At 41.8% G+C, this 19270-nt stretch overlaps 2 protein-coding genes across 7 annotated transcripts in view; one reads left to right on the forward strand and one right to left on the reverse strand.

Moving 5' to 3' along the window:
* The window catches only part of LOC103222034 (cytidine monophosphate-N-acetylneuraminic acid hydroxylase), a 355392-nt gene that overhangs the window by 310322 nt on the left and 25800 nt on the right, over positions 1-19270 (reverse strand). Inside the window, exon 1 of one of the 2 annotated variants that reach the window (XM_007973523.3) lies at positions 668-876. The exons of the other annotated variant lie outside the window; for it this stretch is intronic. The gene's annotated coding sequence lies outside the window, so the exon portion shown is untranslated. Of the gene's footprint in view, positions 1-667; positions 877-19270 lie in introns of those variants that run through there. 2 annotated transcript variants of the gene reach the window in all.
* Positions 1-19270, forward strand: part of CARMIL1 (capping protein regulator and myosin 1 linker 1) — a 342321-nt gene that overhangs the window by 127053 nt on the left and 195998 nt on the right. For all 5 annotated transcript variants that reach the window (XM_073005696.1, XM_007973527.3, XM_073005695.1 and 2 more), the window contains exon 3: positions 15945-15995. In XM_073005696.1, coding sequence (XP_072861797.1) covers positions 15945-15995 — 51 coding nt within the window. The remainder of the gene's footprint in view (positions 1-15944; positions 15996-19270) is intronic.

The raw sequence follows: 19270 nt of genomic DNA on the forward strand, positions 1-19270 counted from the left end.
TGAGAGAGGGAAGTTGGGGCTTCCCGTGTTGGCTGTTCCCTTTGCTGGCAGGCCAGTCCTTTGCCACCATGCCAGCATTCTCAAAGGAGGCAAGAAGGGATCTTATGGGTTTTGGAGCAGGGCCGCTTTGGGTATATGTTTGTTTGGATGAAGTAGGGACCGTGGGTGAAGGACCCACCTGGAGTTTGCTGTCTTGGGAGGGGAGGTGATGAGCTTTAAAAATAATAGAGGCTGGGCGTGGTGGCTCAGGCCTATAATCCCAGCACTTTGGGAGGCCGAGGTGAGTGGATCACTTGAGGTCGGGGGTTTGAGACTAGCCTGGCCAACATGGTAAAACCCCATCTCTACTAAAAATACAAAAATCAGCCAGGTGTGGTGGCGCACACCTGTAGTCCCAGCTACTGAGGAGGCTGATTCACAAGAATCGCTTGAACCCGGGAGGCGGAGGTTGCAGCGAGCTGAGATCGTACCACTGCACTCCAGCCTGGGTGAGAGTGAGACTTGGTCTCAAAAAAAAAAAAAAAAAAAAAGAAGTGCAGCGTTCTCTGCTTCATGCTAGGAAGTGGTTAATGCCAAACTGGGGCACCCAGCCTGTTTCTGGCAAAGTGCAGGGGAAGGGAAAGCTTGGAAAGGGATCTGTAGCAGTAAAGACAGAGGAATCACTTACAGTTTGTTGGTTCCCACCGAGGCATGGCGGAGAAGGCACAGCTGTGCAGAGAGCCCGGGTTGCTAATTTATATATTGAAAGGTGGAGCAGCAGCAGTGTTTATGACTAAACCCGTCAACATTTCACTTCCTCCCGTTGTGTGAAGACCGGCTTTGGCTTAAAAAACTGCCTGAACTTTCAGTTTCTCTTGAAACTTTGAGATGTTTGTCAAAGTACTGGATGGAGTTATTTTAGTAAATCAGTGATGTTTCTATGTTCCCTGAGCGAAACACTAGCTGATCTTGTTTACCTGAAGCTTTGAGAAAGAAAATATTCTCTATTTTTAAAAACAGCTTTGCTCTCTTGAGCATGCCCTTTCTGTATGCCCTGGCTTTAGAAGATGGGCTGCCTTATGTTTGAGTTGTTTTATTCATTGCCACTGAAATAATACATGGTGATTTGTATACCTCATATAAGGTCTGCCTCATCAGTACACTGGCCCACCCTTTACTAATTATTTAGTTTTGTGGATTTAATGCTGTAGTCCTATTGACACAATCAAGGGCAAAATCAAGATCCAGAAAGTCATTGGATACCTGAAATCCTTTATTAAATTGGATTTTGCTTACCCTACATCCATTGTTAGAAATGACATTCCCAGATTGTAAGAGCTGCAGAATTCTGGAACTGGAACCCTTTCTTTCTGTAATGAATTTGTGAATGAAGAAGTTCTTTGAACACAGTAGGCAAAAGGCAGGGATGTCAGCACTTGACACTTCTATGCCTTTCCTCTACTAGGCTATCTTTTTATTGTTCTATTTCTTTTCCTTTTGGCAGGTGAGTTGGGAATTAGCTAGCAGATCCGTTTTAAGTGGGTAAACTGCAAACAACAGATTTTTAGGTATTTCCCTTATAGGATATGGCTGTTAAACAGGAAGGATGTGTCAGTTATGTGGTAGGCAGCAGAATAAAACAGGCAGAACAGAATTATTATCAGATTCACAGACTGTAGCAACTTTTTGCTTCTAAACTCCTGAATTTTCAGAGATGGAAATAGGGTGAGAAAGATCAGTAAAACTTGTTGCACTCATTCACTTAACAGGTATGTGAGCACCTGCTTTGTGCCAGTAGTGGGCACTGAGAAATAGAGCTTTGAATAGGACAGATGTGGTCCCTGCTCCCAGGCACCTTGTGGTCTAATGGGGCTGGTAGATACTAAATATGTAATCCCACTGTTAATTAAAACTGTGATAAGTATTCCTAAGAAAATGTGCACATACGGTGGGAGTATGTAATAGGGAGACCTGGTATAGTCTGGACTTTCTTAGGGAAGTCCTTTACCTGAAGGATGAATAGGCATGATCCAGGTGAAGGTAAAGCAAGAGGGGGAAGGGAGAGCACCTAAAGCAGAGGTAGGGCAGAAGCCTTCCTCTTGGGAGAGCAACAGAAGGCCAGTGTGGCTGAAGTGAGTTGAAGTGAGGCTGGAGGTGGAGGCAGAGGCCAGTGTAATGGTGCAGAGCCACTGAAGAGCTTAAGCAGAGAAGGGACATAATAATGGTTGGATTTTTAAAAGATCGTGTTCAGATCCTACATGAGCAGGTGATTTGAGGGGGCAAGAGTGGATCTGTTAGAAGGCTATTACAAGTGGTCCAGGAACAAGATGGTGGTGGCTTGGAATAGTATCATAGTAGTAGAGATGGAGAGAAGTGAATGGATGTAAGAGGTATTTAGGGAGGTAGACTGCATTGAACTTGGAGAATGACTGAGATAGGAAGAGAAGGGGACAATGCTTGGATTTCTGGCTTCAGAAACCATATGGATGACCATCCTTGTTCCTGAGCCAGACCTATTGTGGGAAGAGCAGATTTTGAAAGAAAGATCATGGTTTAGTTGTTGACATGCTGAATTTAAGGGTTGGAGTATCATACAGGTGAAGTTAGATCAATAGATCTGATGATCGAAGGGAGATCTGGGCTGTGCATAAAGTTGGGAGTCATCTGGGATGGACTGAAGTCATGAGAGAGAATGAATGGTAGCAGGGAGTGGGGAATGGACATTCGACTAGGGGTAACGAGAGAGACCAGTTGAAAATGTATAGAAACGATAACATCAAGCATGAAGGGCCATGCCCAGTGCTAAGGAGAAATCTGGTTGGAAAATGCATGGATTTAGCAGCCATGAGGTTGGATTTAGCAACCAAGATTGGCACCTCAAGCAGGAGCAATTTCAGTGGAGTTGTGGGGACAGAAGCCAATTTTGAACACTAGATGAATGCATTGGAGGCAGGAATATGAAGACACCGAGTATGGATACCTTTTTTGAGAAGCTGGGCTCAAAGGGTAGAGACAGAGGAGACCTGCAAGAGGTGTGTAGGATCCAGGCATATAGCTCTAGATCTAAACGTCTCTACGTTTGCATATTTAGAGATGGAAGGGAAAGCATATTTAGTTGCTTAAGGTTACTGCAAAGACAGGTAGGATGTAACCCAGAGCTCATGTGAAGGGACGGGCATTTATCTCCAGCACTTCAGAAGGAGAGGAAGAGGTGGGGGTGGTTACAGCTGCAGGTGCAGGCAGATGTGGAGGTTTGGAGTGGGATGGTAAGTGATACCCTTCTGAAAATTTCTGTTTTCTCTGTGAAGTAGGAGGGAAAGTCATCTTCCCAGATGAAGGGAGTGGAATCAGCTTGCTGGGTAAGATCAGTTCTCCAGCTGTGCTTGGCAGCTACCACTGCAAGCATGGAATAGGCTGCTAGGTAAGTTCAGCCAAGCTTGAGGTTTTACTCTGCAGGAATAATAAAAGGACAAGCAACACGAAGGCTAAGGACATTAACACATGGAGGAATGGTTTCAGTGGCGTTTCAGTGGAATGAAGATAGGTTAATGCTGATGGAGAATGACCTGGCAGCGTCAGGGGGCAATAAACAGGGTAGTGGGAGTACCTAAATAGGGAACTAGCTATGAGTGCTTCTCCAACTGTAATGCTAATGTGAATCACCTGGGGATTTTAGTAAAATGCAGATTCTGATTCAGCAGGTCTGGGCCGAGGCCTCAGATTCTGCATTTCTGACAAGTTCCTGTCATGCCAGCCTCTCCCGCCCGTGGATCACACTTTGAGGAGAAATTAAAGGGTTGTGAAGGCCAGGTGTAGTTGTGCATGCCTGTAATCCAAACACTTTGTGAGGCCTAGGTGAGAGGATCACTTGAACTGAGGAGTTTGAGACCAGCCTGGGCAACGTAGACGTCATCTCTACAAAAATTTTAAAAATTACCTGGGTGTGGTGGCTCGTGCCTGTAGTAGCTACTTGAAAAGCTGAGGCAGGAGGATCACCTGAGCCTGGGAGGTTGAGGCTGCAGTGAGCCGAGATGGCACCACAGTGCAGCCTGGGTGAAAGGGTAAGATCCCACTGTCTCTTTAAAAAAAAAAAAAAAAAAAAAAATTTCGGGCAGAGAGTGGGATGCCTGAATTAGAAATCCTTTGAAATGGCATAATCTCAAGCGATAACTTACATGGCCCAGGGTATGACAGAGTGAACAAGAAGGCCTAAGAGTTAAAAGGCTTCCTGATCATCATCTTTAGGGATTAATGATGACTTGCACTGATTATCGCCAACACTTTTCTAAGCACCTTGCGTGTATTACCTTCTTTAATCCTTTTGACAACCTCCAGTGAGGTATATATTGTGATCCCATATTCTACACATGAGAAAAGGAAGGCACACAGAGGTCTTTCTCAAAATCATGCCTGCTTGTACGTGGTGGGGCCAGAATTCAAACTGGGGTGGTACAGTTTCAAAGCCTAGTGCTCTGTGTGATTGGATGCCGTATTGTCCTCAGATGAGAGAAGTTGGGGCTGTATAGAAAGTGTGAGGTGGGAGGATCATTTGATCCTAGGAGTTGAGATCAGTCTGGGCAATATAGTGAGACCCTGTCTCTACATAAAATAGAAAAAGAAAAAAAAAAAAAAAAAAAAAAAAAGAAAAGGATTGTGAGCCAGATATTAGCATCACCTGTGAATGAAGTTCAGCATGTCTAGCAGAGTGCTAGGCCCAGTACTACTAGGCTTTTTACATGTTATCCCATTTAATCCCCACAACTGTCCAGAGTCTGTATCATAGCCATTCTACAGGTAAGAAAAATAAAATTTAGGAGGTTAGGTAGTTGATAAATGGAGGAGTTGATAATTTGATCTAAATTGGTCTGGATTAAAAGCCCATTCTTCCTTTATACCGAAGTTTATCCCATCACCATATAGAAATGGAAAGTCTCTTCTAATTCTTAAATAGGTTATAGTTACCATGGGAGTAATCTCCCCCTTGCACTGACTCAAGCCACATACTGAAGATGATGTGTTATGAACAAGACTGAGACCAGGCTTCTGGGCTCGGCTCTGTTTCTAACTAGTAAGTTTGCACACTATCTCTGTAGGTCTCATACCTTTGTCCCTGTAGATCATTATCAGAGCTATATTTTATAAGTTTAAGGACAATTATTACGGCTCTTTTTATATTAGTATCTACTGTATGCTCAGCACTTGATAGGTTATCTCTAGTACTTACACTAGGATACAGATTGTCACCAATTTAGAAGTGAAAAAGCTGAGGCCTGGAGATTGCAAGCAACACGCCTAATACCTCTCAGTCCACAAAATGGCAAAGCTGAGATTTCTCCTGAAGTGTGTCTGACTCTAAAGCTCGTGTTCTTGCCATCTTACCAGCTGCCTCATCCTCTTCTATAGCCTCATGGTGGATCCCGCTTACAGGTGCATATGGTACCATATGCTGGTATTTATCAAACTTTCAAAACCTGAATCCAGAGTGAGGCATGCATTTTATATTGATTTCGAGAAGTGTGCACACACACGTTTGCATGTGAGTACCATGTACATACTGACATCACTCAAACAAGTTTTATGAAATAATGCTTTTGTTTTCTGCTTGCTGTGCCTTGGCTTTCTTTTCCTTTTCACTTCAGTTTAGTCATCTTGTATTAATATGCTCGTTAAACTCTAATGAATTGATTTAACCATCCACCGATGGGTTGTAGCCCTCAGTTTGAAAAGCACTGCTGCAAATTATATGCCTACCTTAATTTCTTGATATGATTACCCCAAATCTTCCATTCTCCTTCTCTCCTTATTTTTTAATCTCTGAATTTAATGAAGACTATCTCTCTGATTATATATGTAATGGTGTTAAATCTAAATCAACCCTCCTGCCGCCATATGGCAACCACCTTTCTACCAAGTGGGAAACTATTTTATAACTTTGTTCTGAGAGAAGGAAAGAAAATATGTATTTTTTTTCATTTGATGAAAATGCTAATAAAACAAAGGAGGGAGAAAGAAGTGACATTTGTGTTTCCTTGGCTTGAGAAGATGAGAATGTAAGGCCAGGAAACACAGACAAGTTGAAACGTAGGCTGGGGAGGGACTGCGGCAATAGACTTACAGTAAAGGAAAAGTGAAACTGATTTCTTATTCCAACTCTGCCATTTAGCATTTATTGAACTCCTTTGTGTGCCAGGTACTTGTATTTTGCATATATTATCTCAGGTGAGGAGACAGAGGTATGCAAGGCCAAGTTACCTGCCCAAGATTGCATGGCTGGTAGTGAGTGGTCTAGCAGGAATTCAGACCTAGACTCCTGGAGCCAGTGCTCACTGTCACTAGGCCATAGCTGCCACTCATCTCCACTTTTGAGTAATTCCGTGTGGTCTTTATTGGGTGCCAGGCCCAGGACAGGGGACTTTTACCCCCTAGGTTTTGAATCTTGGGAGGGATCATGCTAGAGAGTGAAAGATTGGAGTCAATTCGTTCCACAAGGGCAGCCAGAGGAACTCCTTATTAGTCCCTGCTTCTCTCATCTTTAGAGTTCATTTGGTTTCTGTCTCTATTGAGTTCTGGTTGTTCTTTTGATTACAAGAACTACTCCATTTCCTTTAAGTAAATTTATTTATTCTTAGAATTCTGTTGCTTGAAACTAAGAATGAGCCCTAAGAGGCACAGAGGAATAATTTAACTCTTCCTGTTTCCTCATCTGTAAAATAAAGGAAAAGGGCATACATATTCCCTGACCCCTCTTAACTCTCTCATCTTCAGCTAGAATTGGGTTCTAGTGATTCTCAAATGGACGTGTTCTAAAAGAGGCTGGCTGGCCCTGTGTTGGAGAAGCAGAAGTTTTAGTAATTAATTAGGTTAATATGAACTTTATAGTTATACTTTTTTCTGTATTCCCTGAATAACTGTGACTCTATTATTTGTGAATTTATTTAAAACATAAAAATGACAGTGATGACTAGATGAGGTCTCTTAGCACACATGCACTATGCAGACCTATGAGTCCCCTGCTCTCTGCTCACTCAATAGTTGAAGGCCTGGGTAGGAGTTCTGCCACATGTGAGTTCTTAGCACAAAATCCTCATGGACCCTGTGGGCCTGGAGCTGGGTATTTCATTCATCTTCACCCTTGTTCTCATGCTAAGAATTATCATCCTTCCACCACTTAAAGATGCCCATTCATGTTTGTGTGTCACTGCTAAAGTGCTGTCATTAAAGAAGATGTGTCATTACTCTGACTTTAAAACACATTGTTCTAACAGAATCACTATGGGAGATTCCAGACTTCTATATCAGCTGGTGCTTTGAAAAGAGGATCTGATCTGTACTGGCCCCTGTGTTCACCTGTGGGGGAACATTAGACATGTTTGTTTCTTTTATGCTTTGATAACACCTTACAACTTGCAATAGTGGGACTTTGGAAGGAATGAAGTGATTGTGTCTGGCATGCTGTATGTAAACATTCCATTTCTACATAATGTGAAAAGGAATGAATTAGGTGAAAAGAAATGGATTTGCACAGGTGTTAGAGTACACAGATTTCCTCCAAAACTAGACATCAGAATAGAAAACCAAACTCAGTGACTTCTTGCCCTGCCACTGAAGGAACACCTGTTGGTCCAGGGAGCAGAGACCTAAGGGGGAATTAATTCCTCTCAGCAAATATTTACTGGGGGCTTGTCATTCCTAGAAGTCCACCCAAAAAGAGTGGGGCTAGAGGAGAATCCCAGAGAGGGTATAAGTCATGGGCTCGGGTGTAGGGAGGTGACTTCAAGACCTGTTTCAACCAAACCTCTTATTTTAAATTTGGGGGAAGTAAGGTCTACAGAGATTGTAACTTGTTCATGGTTAGGCCACTTGGCTAACTTGAGGCCAGACTCAGGCTAAATCTCGATAACTCTCTTCTTGGTTTAATACCATTATGGACATAAAATTTTATTATGATATTAAAATGTAAATAACAATAACAGACACCATGTAGCACTTCTCATGTGCCAGCACTCTTCTGAGCACTTTAGGTATATTAACTCATTTAACTCTCATCATTCCATGAAGTGGAAATATTTCTCTCATTTTTAAAGAGAAGAGGGCCTGTTGCAGTGGCTTGATGGCCAATGCCTATAATCCCAGTCCTTTGGGAGGCCGAGCTGAGAGGATTGCTTGAGGCTATGAGTTTGGGACCAGCCTGGGAAACATAGCAATACCCCATCTCTGTAAAAAATTAAAAATTAGCTGGGCATGGTGCCACATGCTTGTAGTCCCAGCTACTCAGGAGGCTGAGGCCAGAGGATTATTTAAGCCCAGGAAGTCGAGGCTGCAGTGAGCTATGATCATTCCATTGCACTGTAGGTGACAGGGTGAGACCCTGTATCTTAAAGAAAAAAGGAGGAAATTGAGGCACAGAAAAGGTTTAGTAATTTGCTCTGAGCCATGTATATATTAAATATACATGGCTTGGTTTCAAACGCAGGCAGTCAAATTCTACAGTTCGTTCTCTAAACCACTAGACCAGGGGTCGGCACCATATCTTGGGCTTTATGAGCCATGAAACTCTGCGGGGGGTAGTGGGAAGAGGCTGGGTTTGGCTTCTAAGCTGTAGTTTGCAAACCCTACACTAGACTGTATAGCCTCACTGGGGCACAACCATTAATATCAATGTATCCCACAGCTGCCCATGAAGAGTGAAACTCTAATTTTAAAAAGGATTTGAGGTCAGGAATTACATTAAAATGCTGTAGTTTTTTGGTGTTCCTTTTGGGTGAAGCGTCCTCCTGCCAGAAAGGATGGTGTTCATCATAGCTGAGTGTGGTGTTAGGAGGCTCAGAGCCAGGGGAGTGGTTTTATTCTCCTTCAGTTTTCTGGGTGACCTTGCATAAGTCCCTTATCATCTGCCACTTATAACTCTCTGCAGTGGTGATAATGAGCCTCAGCACCTGCCCTTCTCCCTCACCTAGGTATATGTCTTGGATTAATGAGGTTTTATCTGTAATGTACTTAGAGCTGGGAGTTTGGAAGGGGAAAGTATTAAGAAGGGGAATGACGGCATTCATCATTTAGTTTGCTTGCAAATTAGAGAGTGCTTCAGGGGTGTAAGACCGTTTGTTGAATGTTTGGCACGTAGAGTCCAATTTTAGGGGTGTAAGACCGTTTGTTGAATGTTTGGCACGTAGAGTCCAATTTTAAAGGAAAGACACTCGTGGTAATCTGCATGAGAGAATATGGATTTAGAGAGCATGAATGTATGGATTGCCTGTGCTGCAGCAGGCTTTAGGCAATGGAGTTATTTAAGATGGTATTTATTTATTTCAATTTCTAATAAGTGTGCAATAAGCAGATTCCATAGTTGACCTCCATGTCATCTCCATAAGAAAATGTAGACTTCTCTGCTAAACTATGAGTCTTAACAGTAAGGAGGACTTTTATAAAGGTTTCTAAGTGAAATTACAAAGTTAACAGTTGAACCAAGAAGTCTCAGAGGGAACTGGCTGCTGCTTGCATTTCAATGAAAAGCAGAGGAAATTCATTACAGAGGTTGAAAATGTGGTTTGCATGTTAAGGCTGTAGTGGAAAAATGGGCCTTCCCAGGGGAGGTGGGAGGGAAGTTGTAGCTTATCCTTTGTGGTGAAGGTTCCTTGGCTAAGCACACATGCTCCATCTGATGCACCCTAATTTTTTTTTTAACTTTGCAAGAAAATTCTTCTCCTTCAAGGCCAAAGATGTGCATTGAACAGAAAATTTCAGCCTAGGAGAAGTTTCAGTATCTTTGTATTTTTTGTTTGTTTTGTTCTTTTGACAAAAACAATTATTTAAAAATTCAGTAGGGTGAAACAACTTAATCTTACTTTGCGAAACTAAATCTAAGACGCTATTAGTTAAGTTATAAGAAGAGCTGGTATTTAGCAAAGACATGTTAGGTTCTGGGGTAGGGCTTTATCTGCATTTGTATCTTATTTAATCCACACAACAGTAACAGTCTGCAGAGGAATATTCTTGTTTGAGCACCTCTTGTATGAGGCACCTCAGTTTGCTCATCTATAATTCTGTAATCTCTGACTCTGTAGAGATCAACAAAAATCTATTAGGTTTAAGTGGCAAAGCCAGAATCTGAATATAAGTGTTTCTGACTCCAAAATTCAAGCTAGTAGATTGACCAACAGTCCCAGTTTCCTGGGATGCAGGATTCTCAGCCCTGAAACTGGAAATGTCTTGTACAGAGAATTGGTCACCCTATAAGCAGGATGCCTCCCATCCCAAGCGCTGAAGAAGTATTCATTATCAGGAAACACTTTTTGGTAAGTCACAGAGGATGTGTCCTATGCGACTGCCCCTGACCCTGCTAGAAACCATGTGTGTGCACTATAAATCCTCTGAAGCTTTAAATCCTAGGGCAGTTTTGGAGCCAAACAGAGAGCCTGGGAGACTGAGTTCATTGGGATTTTTAGTATGAATGCAGCCCCATTAATTGGCTCAGTTTGTGTTGATAAAACAAGAGTCGCAATCTGGCTTGTAACAGGAGTATTTGTAATTTTCACTCTTGCTTTAAAATATTGCTGCCCTGTTGTACCCCTAAGTTGGTACAGTCTTAGGAAAACTTGGAAGATTTCATCTATTCCAACCCCTATCCCCTTCCACATTTTCTGTGAACTCTTTGTGCCTCTGGAGGCTTTCACTGACCACCAGAAACCGGGACCATCCTGCACAAAGCTTTTGTGGCTTATCAGTCTTCCTTCAAAGCTTGGGCTCCCTTATGGATGTGTTTCTTTTCAGACAAATTATTTTGATCTGTATCCAACTTCTGAAGGACACTGTGTACTTCCACTGCCTGTAAAATATTTTTAAAGAAAGGGAGTTGACACGGAGGGTCACAGATCATGTACCCCATTATTACAAAATTAATCTTTACTCAAAAGATGAATCCATATGAACATTCTGGTTTCTTTTTTCTCCTTTCTTTTTCCTCCTTTTTCTTTCCTCCTTTTTCTTATTTTCTTTTTTATTTGTAGAGATGGAGAGATCGGGTCTTGCTCTGTCACCCAGGCTGGGGTGCAGTCGTGCCATCATAGCTCACTGTAACCTCGAACTCTTGGGCTTAAGAGATCCTCCCACCTCAGCCTCCTGAGTAGTTGGGACTACAGGTGTGAGTCACCACGCCCAGCTCTCCTCTTGTTTTAAATATTATGACCCTAGTTCATACCCTGTCATTGGCCTCTAGAAACTTCCTATGGTGACTGTTCTGGAAAGGGCAGGTCAAGAGAAGACAAGCAGGTCACCTGACTCCATCCCTTCCCCACTCCCCATCCCCCATCCCCATTGCCCCACTGGTAGTGGGAGAGTTATTCCCTGAAGTACAACAATTGTCAAAGAGTGGAATGGCCGGCTGGTTCCTTGTGCTAGTGATTGCTGTTGTATTTCAGTTGTTTGGGTGCATGTTTGAGATTAGTTTTTAAGACTTATTAATTAGATTCAGACAGGGGACCTTATAATCACTTAATTACCAATGTGCTTATTGTGTAATGATGTCAAAAGGTATCTGTTTTTGGTTCATACTTTGTTCACATTTTTCTGTAACTGTGTTACAAATGAAATACTTTTCCAGAATGTGATCTTTCTTCTGTGATTGGTGTCTATTGTCTTGCAAAAGGCATAAATAAAATAGCAAGTTCTCAAGTGATTCTCATGGAGAAAGGGCTGGGGAATGGAGGGCAGAATGAAGGCAGGGGAGGAGGGCTCTGGAAGAGGGAAAGGAGATGGAGCGAGATAGGGTGGGATGTGGGACACTGGCAGCAGTAGCAAAGAGAGGGGTCAAAGGAGGGGTGGGGAGCCAGTGAGGAGAGGCACAGATAGACTGAGGGATACATATGTAGAATCATATAGACAGATACAGAACAGAGATGAGAGAGAAATTCAGAGAGATAGACACTAACAGATGATGGGAGTGCATAGAGAGAGACAGAAGGAGACACCAGACCAGTAGGGATTGATCCTTTTCCTTATGATATCCAAACATCTCTCATTGTACTGCTAGTCATTTTACATGTTTGCTTCTTTCTGGCTTTAAAGCTCCACGACTCATCTGTGTTTCCATGTATGTGGACTACTGAGGAATCTGCTTTTTGGAAAGGTGAGATTTGACAGCCAGTATAAATCATTAGGAACACCGTCTCTGGAGCCAGACCATCCAGGCTCGAATCCCAACTGCCACCTGCTTGCTGGGTGACCTGCACAAATTACATAATCCCTATGTGCCTCTGTTTCTTCCGTGGGGATTATAATAGTGTTTTCCTTATAGGGTGCTGTGAGGATTAAATGTGGTAACATAGGCAAACCTATTAGAACAGTGTACTCAACAGGTACTGGCAATTATTACTATGTTTGTGAAAGGATCCTGGATTCCTTGGAAGGAAAGTTCACAGAGTTAAATATATTTTTATAAATACTGAAGAGGCTACAAGTTCCTATCTGTAGCTTTTGGCCTTGAACCTTATTGCTCATGTTAGGTGAGAGTGGAGAGTTAATAGACTGAGAGTGAGGAGTTGCAGCTTCTAGTTCCAGCTCTGCCACCGACTAGCTGTGAGATGATGAGTTTCTCTAGACCTGCTGTCAGATTATACACAAACTCAGGGAATTTTAAGTCTTTAACCATGTGATATTGGTACCTTTCTGGCATGCGAGTTTTAGGATTTGTCTGTTATTTCACCTCTAAGCAGAGGTTTTGTGGACCTAAACTTTTTGGAAAGATTGGGGATTGATCATACCAGTACTCCTGCGAGAGAGAAATGTGTGTGCTGCTTTGTAAATAATAAAAAGAGAGAAATGGTGAGAATAGGGGACTGGCTTCCTATAGCCATGCTTATGATCATGGCTGTCAGCATTATTATCTTATTTCTTTTCTTTTCCACTATGGAGGAGGAGCAGTGTTTGAAAGAGGGGTCATATCCTGGTACTAAAGTGGAGTAGAAGGTGCTGGATGCACTGTGGCGCTTAGTTCAGGGAAGGTGAAGATTTCATCCTTTGAGATGAGTTCTAATCTCGTATTCCGCTCCCTAGACCTAGGCAAATGGCAGTGCAAGCTAAGCCTCACTCTGGTGCCTTTTATCTCCCTTTCCAAATTCCTCTTTATTACTGCCATGCTTCTTTTGATTATCTGATGCCTGTTATCCAACCCTGTGTGTCTCATGCAACAAAATGTTCTCTTGCCCTTTTGCAAAAGGCCTGCAAACTCTTAATTCCCTGAGTACTGCTGTATTAGCCAAAGATTAACTAGTGCTGATGACAGAAGAGTTCAGTTCTCCAGGGAATACTTGGATTTAAAAAGACCATTTTAAAAACTGTTGGAATGTTGAAAAAGGTACTCCTTCAAGCTGAGAGCTTTGTGGATCTCTCCCAGTCATGTCTGCCCTGGGCTATCCCTTCCTGCCTTCACTGTAACTGATCTTCCAGGGGCTAGAGCATGAGGAAGCAGGATTGAGTAGTAACGTGTAAATATAGCCTGGTGGTTAAGAACATCAGTTCTGGTGTTAACAAAGCTGTAAGATTTAAATTATACTCTTCTTAAGAACCTTTTGAACTCTGATGCTTTTATAAACGATTTCTGCTCTAATTGAATGACCTTGAAGTGAGTTCATCACTGAGTCTCAGTTTACTTATTTGTAAAATGAGAATAATGACATCAAATATATTTGTTGTGAGGATTAAAGTGTGCCATTCTCCTCAATGATATTCACCTATTCATGGCACATAGGAAGTGCTTGATAAAGAGTAGCAACGACTCAGGGACAGCTTTATGGCTTGCAATCTGTGCAGTTGCACAGGACACGTCTGCCAGCGTCTGGAGCACAAGGGGGCACGATTGAGTAGTAATATATAGATATAGTGTGGTGGTTAAGGACACAGGCTTTGGTGTTAACAGGTAAATGCAGCCAGAAAGTGGCAGAGCCAGAATCTGAATATAAGTCTTTCTGATTCCAAAATTCAAGCTAGTAGCTTGACCAACAGTCCCAGTTTCCTGGGATGCAAGATTCTCAGCCCTGAAACTGGAAACATCTTGTGCAAACAGAAAGAGCTGGACACCCTACAAACAGGATGCTTTCCATCCCAAGCATGTAAATTCCATTTCTCCCCTAATTATATGATCTTGAAGTGAGTTCATCATTTCCCTGCATTGGGTTAATGCCTTATTGTTATCGTCTTGAAATTCTTCATCATATTTGAACAATGTCCCTACAGATTATGTAGCCAGTCTTGCTACTACTGGGCTACACTTGACCTCCACACACTCATCCTGGCCATACTTCGTCCCTGTCCCTGTCCTTTCTACTGCCTGGTGCTTTGTCCCGTTTCCTTGCCCCCAGGGCCTTAGGAGGGTATAAAAAAAAAAAAAGGATAACTTCCTCAGGGAAAAGCTGTGATTTGGCTCACAGCATATGGAATATTCAAAGATAGACATCATCTGTTACCCACACTTTTATGAGACTGACACACTGCCTGTAGCACTGAGAAGGCACTTGTTGCCTGCACTTTTAGAAGTCATTTATTAATGGCTTCCTAGGGTATGCCAACTCTAAAATCAAGCTGCAAAAATGATACCAGGTAAAAATTGATCCTGTGCATGACTGTGATGGTGGCATTTGGGTGAAAGGTCTTGAAATGGGCTCTGTCTTTTCCCTCAACTTTCCCCACCTGCTCTTACCACATTCTCCCAGCTAGTGTCAGATTACTTCTCATCTGTCTCGTAAATAGTTCTGACTTGAATTATCCCCTACTGTGATGACATATGATTATTCAAAGAAAGATTTTATAGAAAATGCACTGTTTCTATTCAGAGTTGGGAGACTAGGGAAAGGCATAAAGCACACCACAGGGGCACAGCCTTGATTCATTTTCTGTGCTCATCTTAGCCGTTCCAGCCCGGGGTTGTGTCTGCGTGAAGCTATTTGACTTTGGATAAGTCCTTTAACAACCTGAGGTCCCAGTATTCTTGACTTTCTACAGTTTTGTTCTAATCTAGCATTCTTAAAGTAGCACAAAAGCATAACTTGCTAAATAAGCACCACTTGCTAAATACAGGCTTAGTGACAAGGAAGTTATTTGGAAAATGAAAAAAGGGCAATTCTCCCATCAGGACTTGAGAAGCCTTGGAGTTTTCTTTCTTTATTGAAAAGACTCGTGAGGCCTGCCCAAATCTCAAAGTTGCAGAATGGAAAGTTTTGCAGTAAGCTTCATGGATGTGGGATCCTGGCTCAAAATCTGAACTCCTAGCTCAGCCCCTTTGTATTCGTGAGGCCCTCTACTAAGTAAAGGAAGCTATAGGCATATGGGACCCCACAGGCTGTATGTATGTTCTTAGCTGAGCATCAAAAAGGAAACTTCCATAAATGTTCTAAGACTGAGAGAGACACAGCTGAGAAGCAAAGTTAGGGATGATTTTTTGGAAGCTTAGCCTGATTTCGCTCTGTGCATTATATAATATGTATATTATATAATATATATATAAGCCTGATTTTACTCTGTTAGCTGGAGTACAAAGAATGGAAAGCAAGAGGGCAAATGTGGGTAGTGGTTGTAATTTGGGAAGTGCAAATGAGTACTTAGTTGTTGTTTTTTTCCATTAAGTTTACTGTTGATATAGTGAGACTTGTGACTATATATCTGCATTTTAGTATCACAGAGACCTGTTTTACTTAATCTGAATAATCTGTCGGGTTTTTGGGCTGCTGACAGGCTTCTCATCTTGAGATTTCACCTGTGATTTGTTCTAAAAGAACTCTGATACAGGAACTCTTTAAGTTAAAACTAATTCTATGAGACCAAGAAGCTGTCCCAGGTCTTAATTCTTCTTACATGACAGGAGCCAAGCCACGTGGCCTTCTGAGGCTTCAGTATCATTAAAGTCCCGTGGAAACACCAAAGCCCACTGGACCCACTTTTTGGCACATACTGATGCTGCTGCTTCTGTCTTACAGGTGCTTACATCATGCCGAGCCTTCCTTGTAACAGCGCGAATCCCCACCAAGGTAGGTGTTCATGAAGTCCTTCCTTCAACACTCACACTCACTCAGTGCACACTCACACATGCACACTCATGCATAGTCACTCATGCTTTCTTAAATGTGTGTGCACACATACACACTCACATACTGCAACACAACACACACACGCCTCACTTACATAGACTTTTGATTTAAGCTGTGTTCAGATTTCTCTTAGCACATTCAAGTTTTCCTTCCTTCTTCCCAGAAGCACCTAAAGGCTGTAATGACAAACATCTTTTTTACTCCTTTGTTCCCTCTCTTTGTGTAAAGGCATCCCAAGAAAATCAGTGAAGGATTTTGTGCTGTATGTCCCTAAGGCTCCATGTCCCAGTTATTTTCCTCTCTGAACTGGGGCTTGATTTCCACTTTATTCAAGTCTACTTCTTATTTCCTTTGGATCAGTACTGGCAGGTTTTTCTAAGACTGTAGACATGTGGGAAATAACCTTCATAACTCCAAAGAGTACATTACCAGAAATGTAACCATCTCAGCTGTTCTCCATCTACTCTGATGTTGCCTATAAGAAATAACAAGGCGCCACTCTGTTCTTTAAAAGAGATATATAACATTTTTCATGAGATGTCCTTCATTACTTGGTGCAGAATTCGAACTGATAGTTTGTGAATTAATCATAATAATGACTTACTTTGTTTATGTTAACTAAAAGGAGTTTATTATTTTTATAGGATATGGACTGAATGGTCATAGGAAATTGAGATTTTTTTCCCCAAAAAGGTGATAACATTTACTGGAGTGTTGTTTTAGTAAATAACTTGATCCTTAACAGAATCTCGTGAGAGCCATAAGTCTTATTATTATCCCTTTTGTTGATGAGAGAACTGAGGCCCAAGGAGGTTCAGTAACTTGACCAAGGTTAAACTTCCACTAATATGTGGCACATGTGTGATTCTAATCAAGGGAGGCTGGCTGCAAAGCCTCTGCTTCTGTTATTGCTAGAATCTAATAAGTTATTTACTAAGTATATAAGTATACAGTCTCATTTAATTCTCACAGTAACCTTGTAGGTGAGTGATTAGAAAATAGCTAAAAGATGCAAAGTTGGCTAGTCTAAAGATTCACAAGTAATGAATGGGAGAATGAGATATTAGACTCACCATGTCCTACTTATTTCGACTTTTTACTGAGCTGAACTGCCTCCCCTGCCGGCATATCCAGGAAAATGGGTAAGGTCTGGTAGATGCTTTCAGCCTCATCGTGCTGTGATGTTTGGGCCGCAGTGTTATTTGCTGGTTAGTCTTTTCTTGTTTCTTGAAATTTAACGTTTAGCCACTATTTTGTAAATTCTGACTTAGGTGCCAAATTAGGGCGCTATAATGTTATTGGTACAAATGAAATGGATCTTTTGGGACTTGCAGTCTTATGATTTGCATGATTTGCACAGACTTTTGGGAAGATGCCAATGCAGTGTTTGCTAGTTATAGGCTTAGGATATCTGTGGCCTTTTTTTTTCTTTTTTTCTGATCATACAAATGTTAACTTTTATTAAGTTTCTCCAAGAAATGAGGCTTTTGGCCCAAGCCTCTTTAGATAATATAAAGTGAGCCTATATGTTTATTATGTTTTTTAAATAAATTATTATGTCGATGAAGTTAGACTAAACTATACATTAAAATACCTGAAGGCATGATACAAGGACTTTAATTAGACATTATCCCACTGGTAAGAAATTAATTACAGAAGGAAATTTTATGGGCTTAGGAAAATATTCAAGCACCCTATTGAATAGAAGACCCCTAAATAATATGCATACCCTAACACGCTGTGACACAGTGGAAATGTGTTACCTCTTGTGAAGTCACCTGCCTGCCTTCTGCTGGATGACTTTATTCTGCTGCCTCCTTGCTCTGCCCCTGAGGAAAGGCTTGGCTCCATCCTGTGATATATATAATGTTTCAGAGCCAGCCCCTGGCCAGGGTAGTTTGAACATTGGTTCTGATTTCTGATATTGTCAACATCACAATTAAAGAAAGGCAGATTTTCTTCCAAAGTGATCTGCCTGCAGCTTTGCAGCTTTCCCCCTTAGAGAAGGCTGGTTTTAACGTGCCACCTTACGTCTTGACTGAGAAGTAAAACCAATGTCAACAATAGTAATTTTCTGGAGAAATAATTATATTTAGAACATTATTGTAAAGCATTGACTATGACATGGATGTCTTCTCTTTGGGAGCTGATTAATTAAACATGCTTTCTCTTGTCATTTTATTGTGAAATATACAACATGTATAGTCAAATGCACAAAACAGAGATGTACATCTCAGTAATTAACTACAAAGCAAATACTTCTGCAATCACACCCAGATAAAGAAATAGAACTGTCCTGTCACCCCAGAAGGCCCTAACTTTTCTTTCAGGGGGTGGGTAATTATGAGATCAAAGAAGGGTTTGCAGAGAGGGCGGGTTGAAAAATCACCCATCAGCCAGGCAAATAAGGGGTTTTATACTGATCAAAAGGCTTAGCAGTTTGGAAGACCACAGTGCATTTGGGGAGTTGGAGTGCGGGCTGAGGGTTGTGGAGGAGGCAGTGGTGGGAGGGAAACAGCTCAGCAAGGCAGTCAGGGTTGAGGCCTGGCTGAGGGGCTGAAGCGTGGAGTGCTGCCTAGGGAAGAGCGGGAGTTACTGAAGATAGCCTCTTTATCATATTTAGATCTGCTCTGTTGCTTGTGGGATGGGCACTAACTTGCCAGGGTGTGGGTGTGAGGTGAGCAAGAGATTGGTGGAAAGGCTATTGACAATCAGGGTTAAGTTTTTCCTCTTATCTAATAATTCATTAATTTCTGTGGTGATATTTAATGAGTATAATTTCTAACTGAAAAATGTCCTCAAGTCTTCATGCAGCCTACATCTGCCTCAGCTTCTTCTTAACTAGTCTTCCTTCTTCTTCCTGCCCATAAATCTAATCCAGTGACGTTGTTTAAATTGTCTTTGGGTGGGTTGAAGTGGAGTGGATGATGGGTTGTGGGGACTAGGAGCAAAGGCCTAATAAAAATAGCCATAGGTGAGATAAGAGAATGATTTGAACCTTTCTGTGATGTCTTTCAGTATGTTTTAGAGACTTCCCTCCCCACTATTAATAATAACCTGGGACTTCGACTAATCACAGACTCAGCCAGTCATCCTTATTGATTACTAATACTGCAGGATCTGCTCCTTTTAGTTTCTTCCTTGTCCTAGTTCTTTTAACACCTCAATGCCTTTGCAAATTCGTTTTCTTCTGCCTGAATTTCCCTCTGCACTCC

Source organism: Chlorocebus sabaeus, chromosome 17, assembly GCF_047675955.1.
Source record: "Chlorocebus sabaeus isolate Y175 chromosome 17, mChlSab1.0.hap1, whole genome shotgun sequence".
In the NCBI taxonomy this organism is placed as follows: Eukaryota; Metazoa; Chordata; class Mammalia; order Primates; family Cercopithecidae; genus Chlorocebus; species Chlorocebus sabaeus.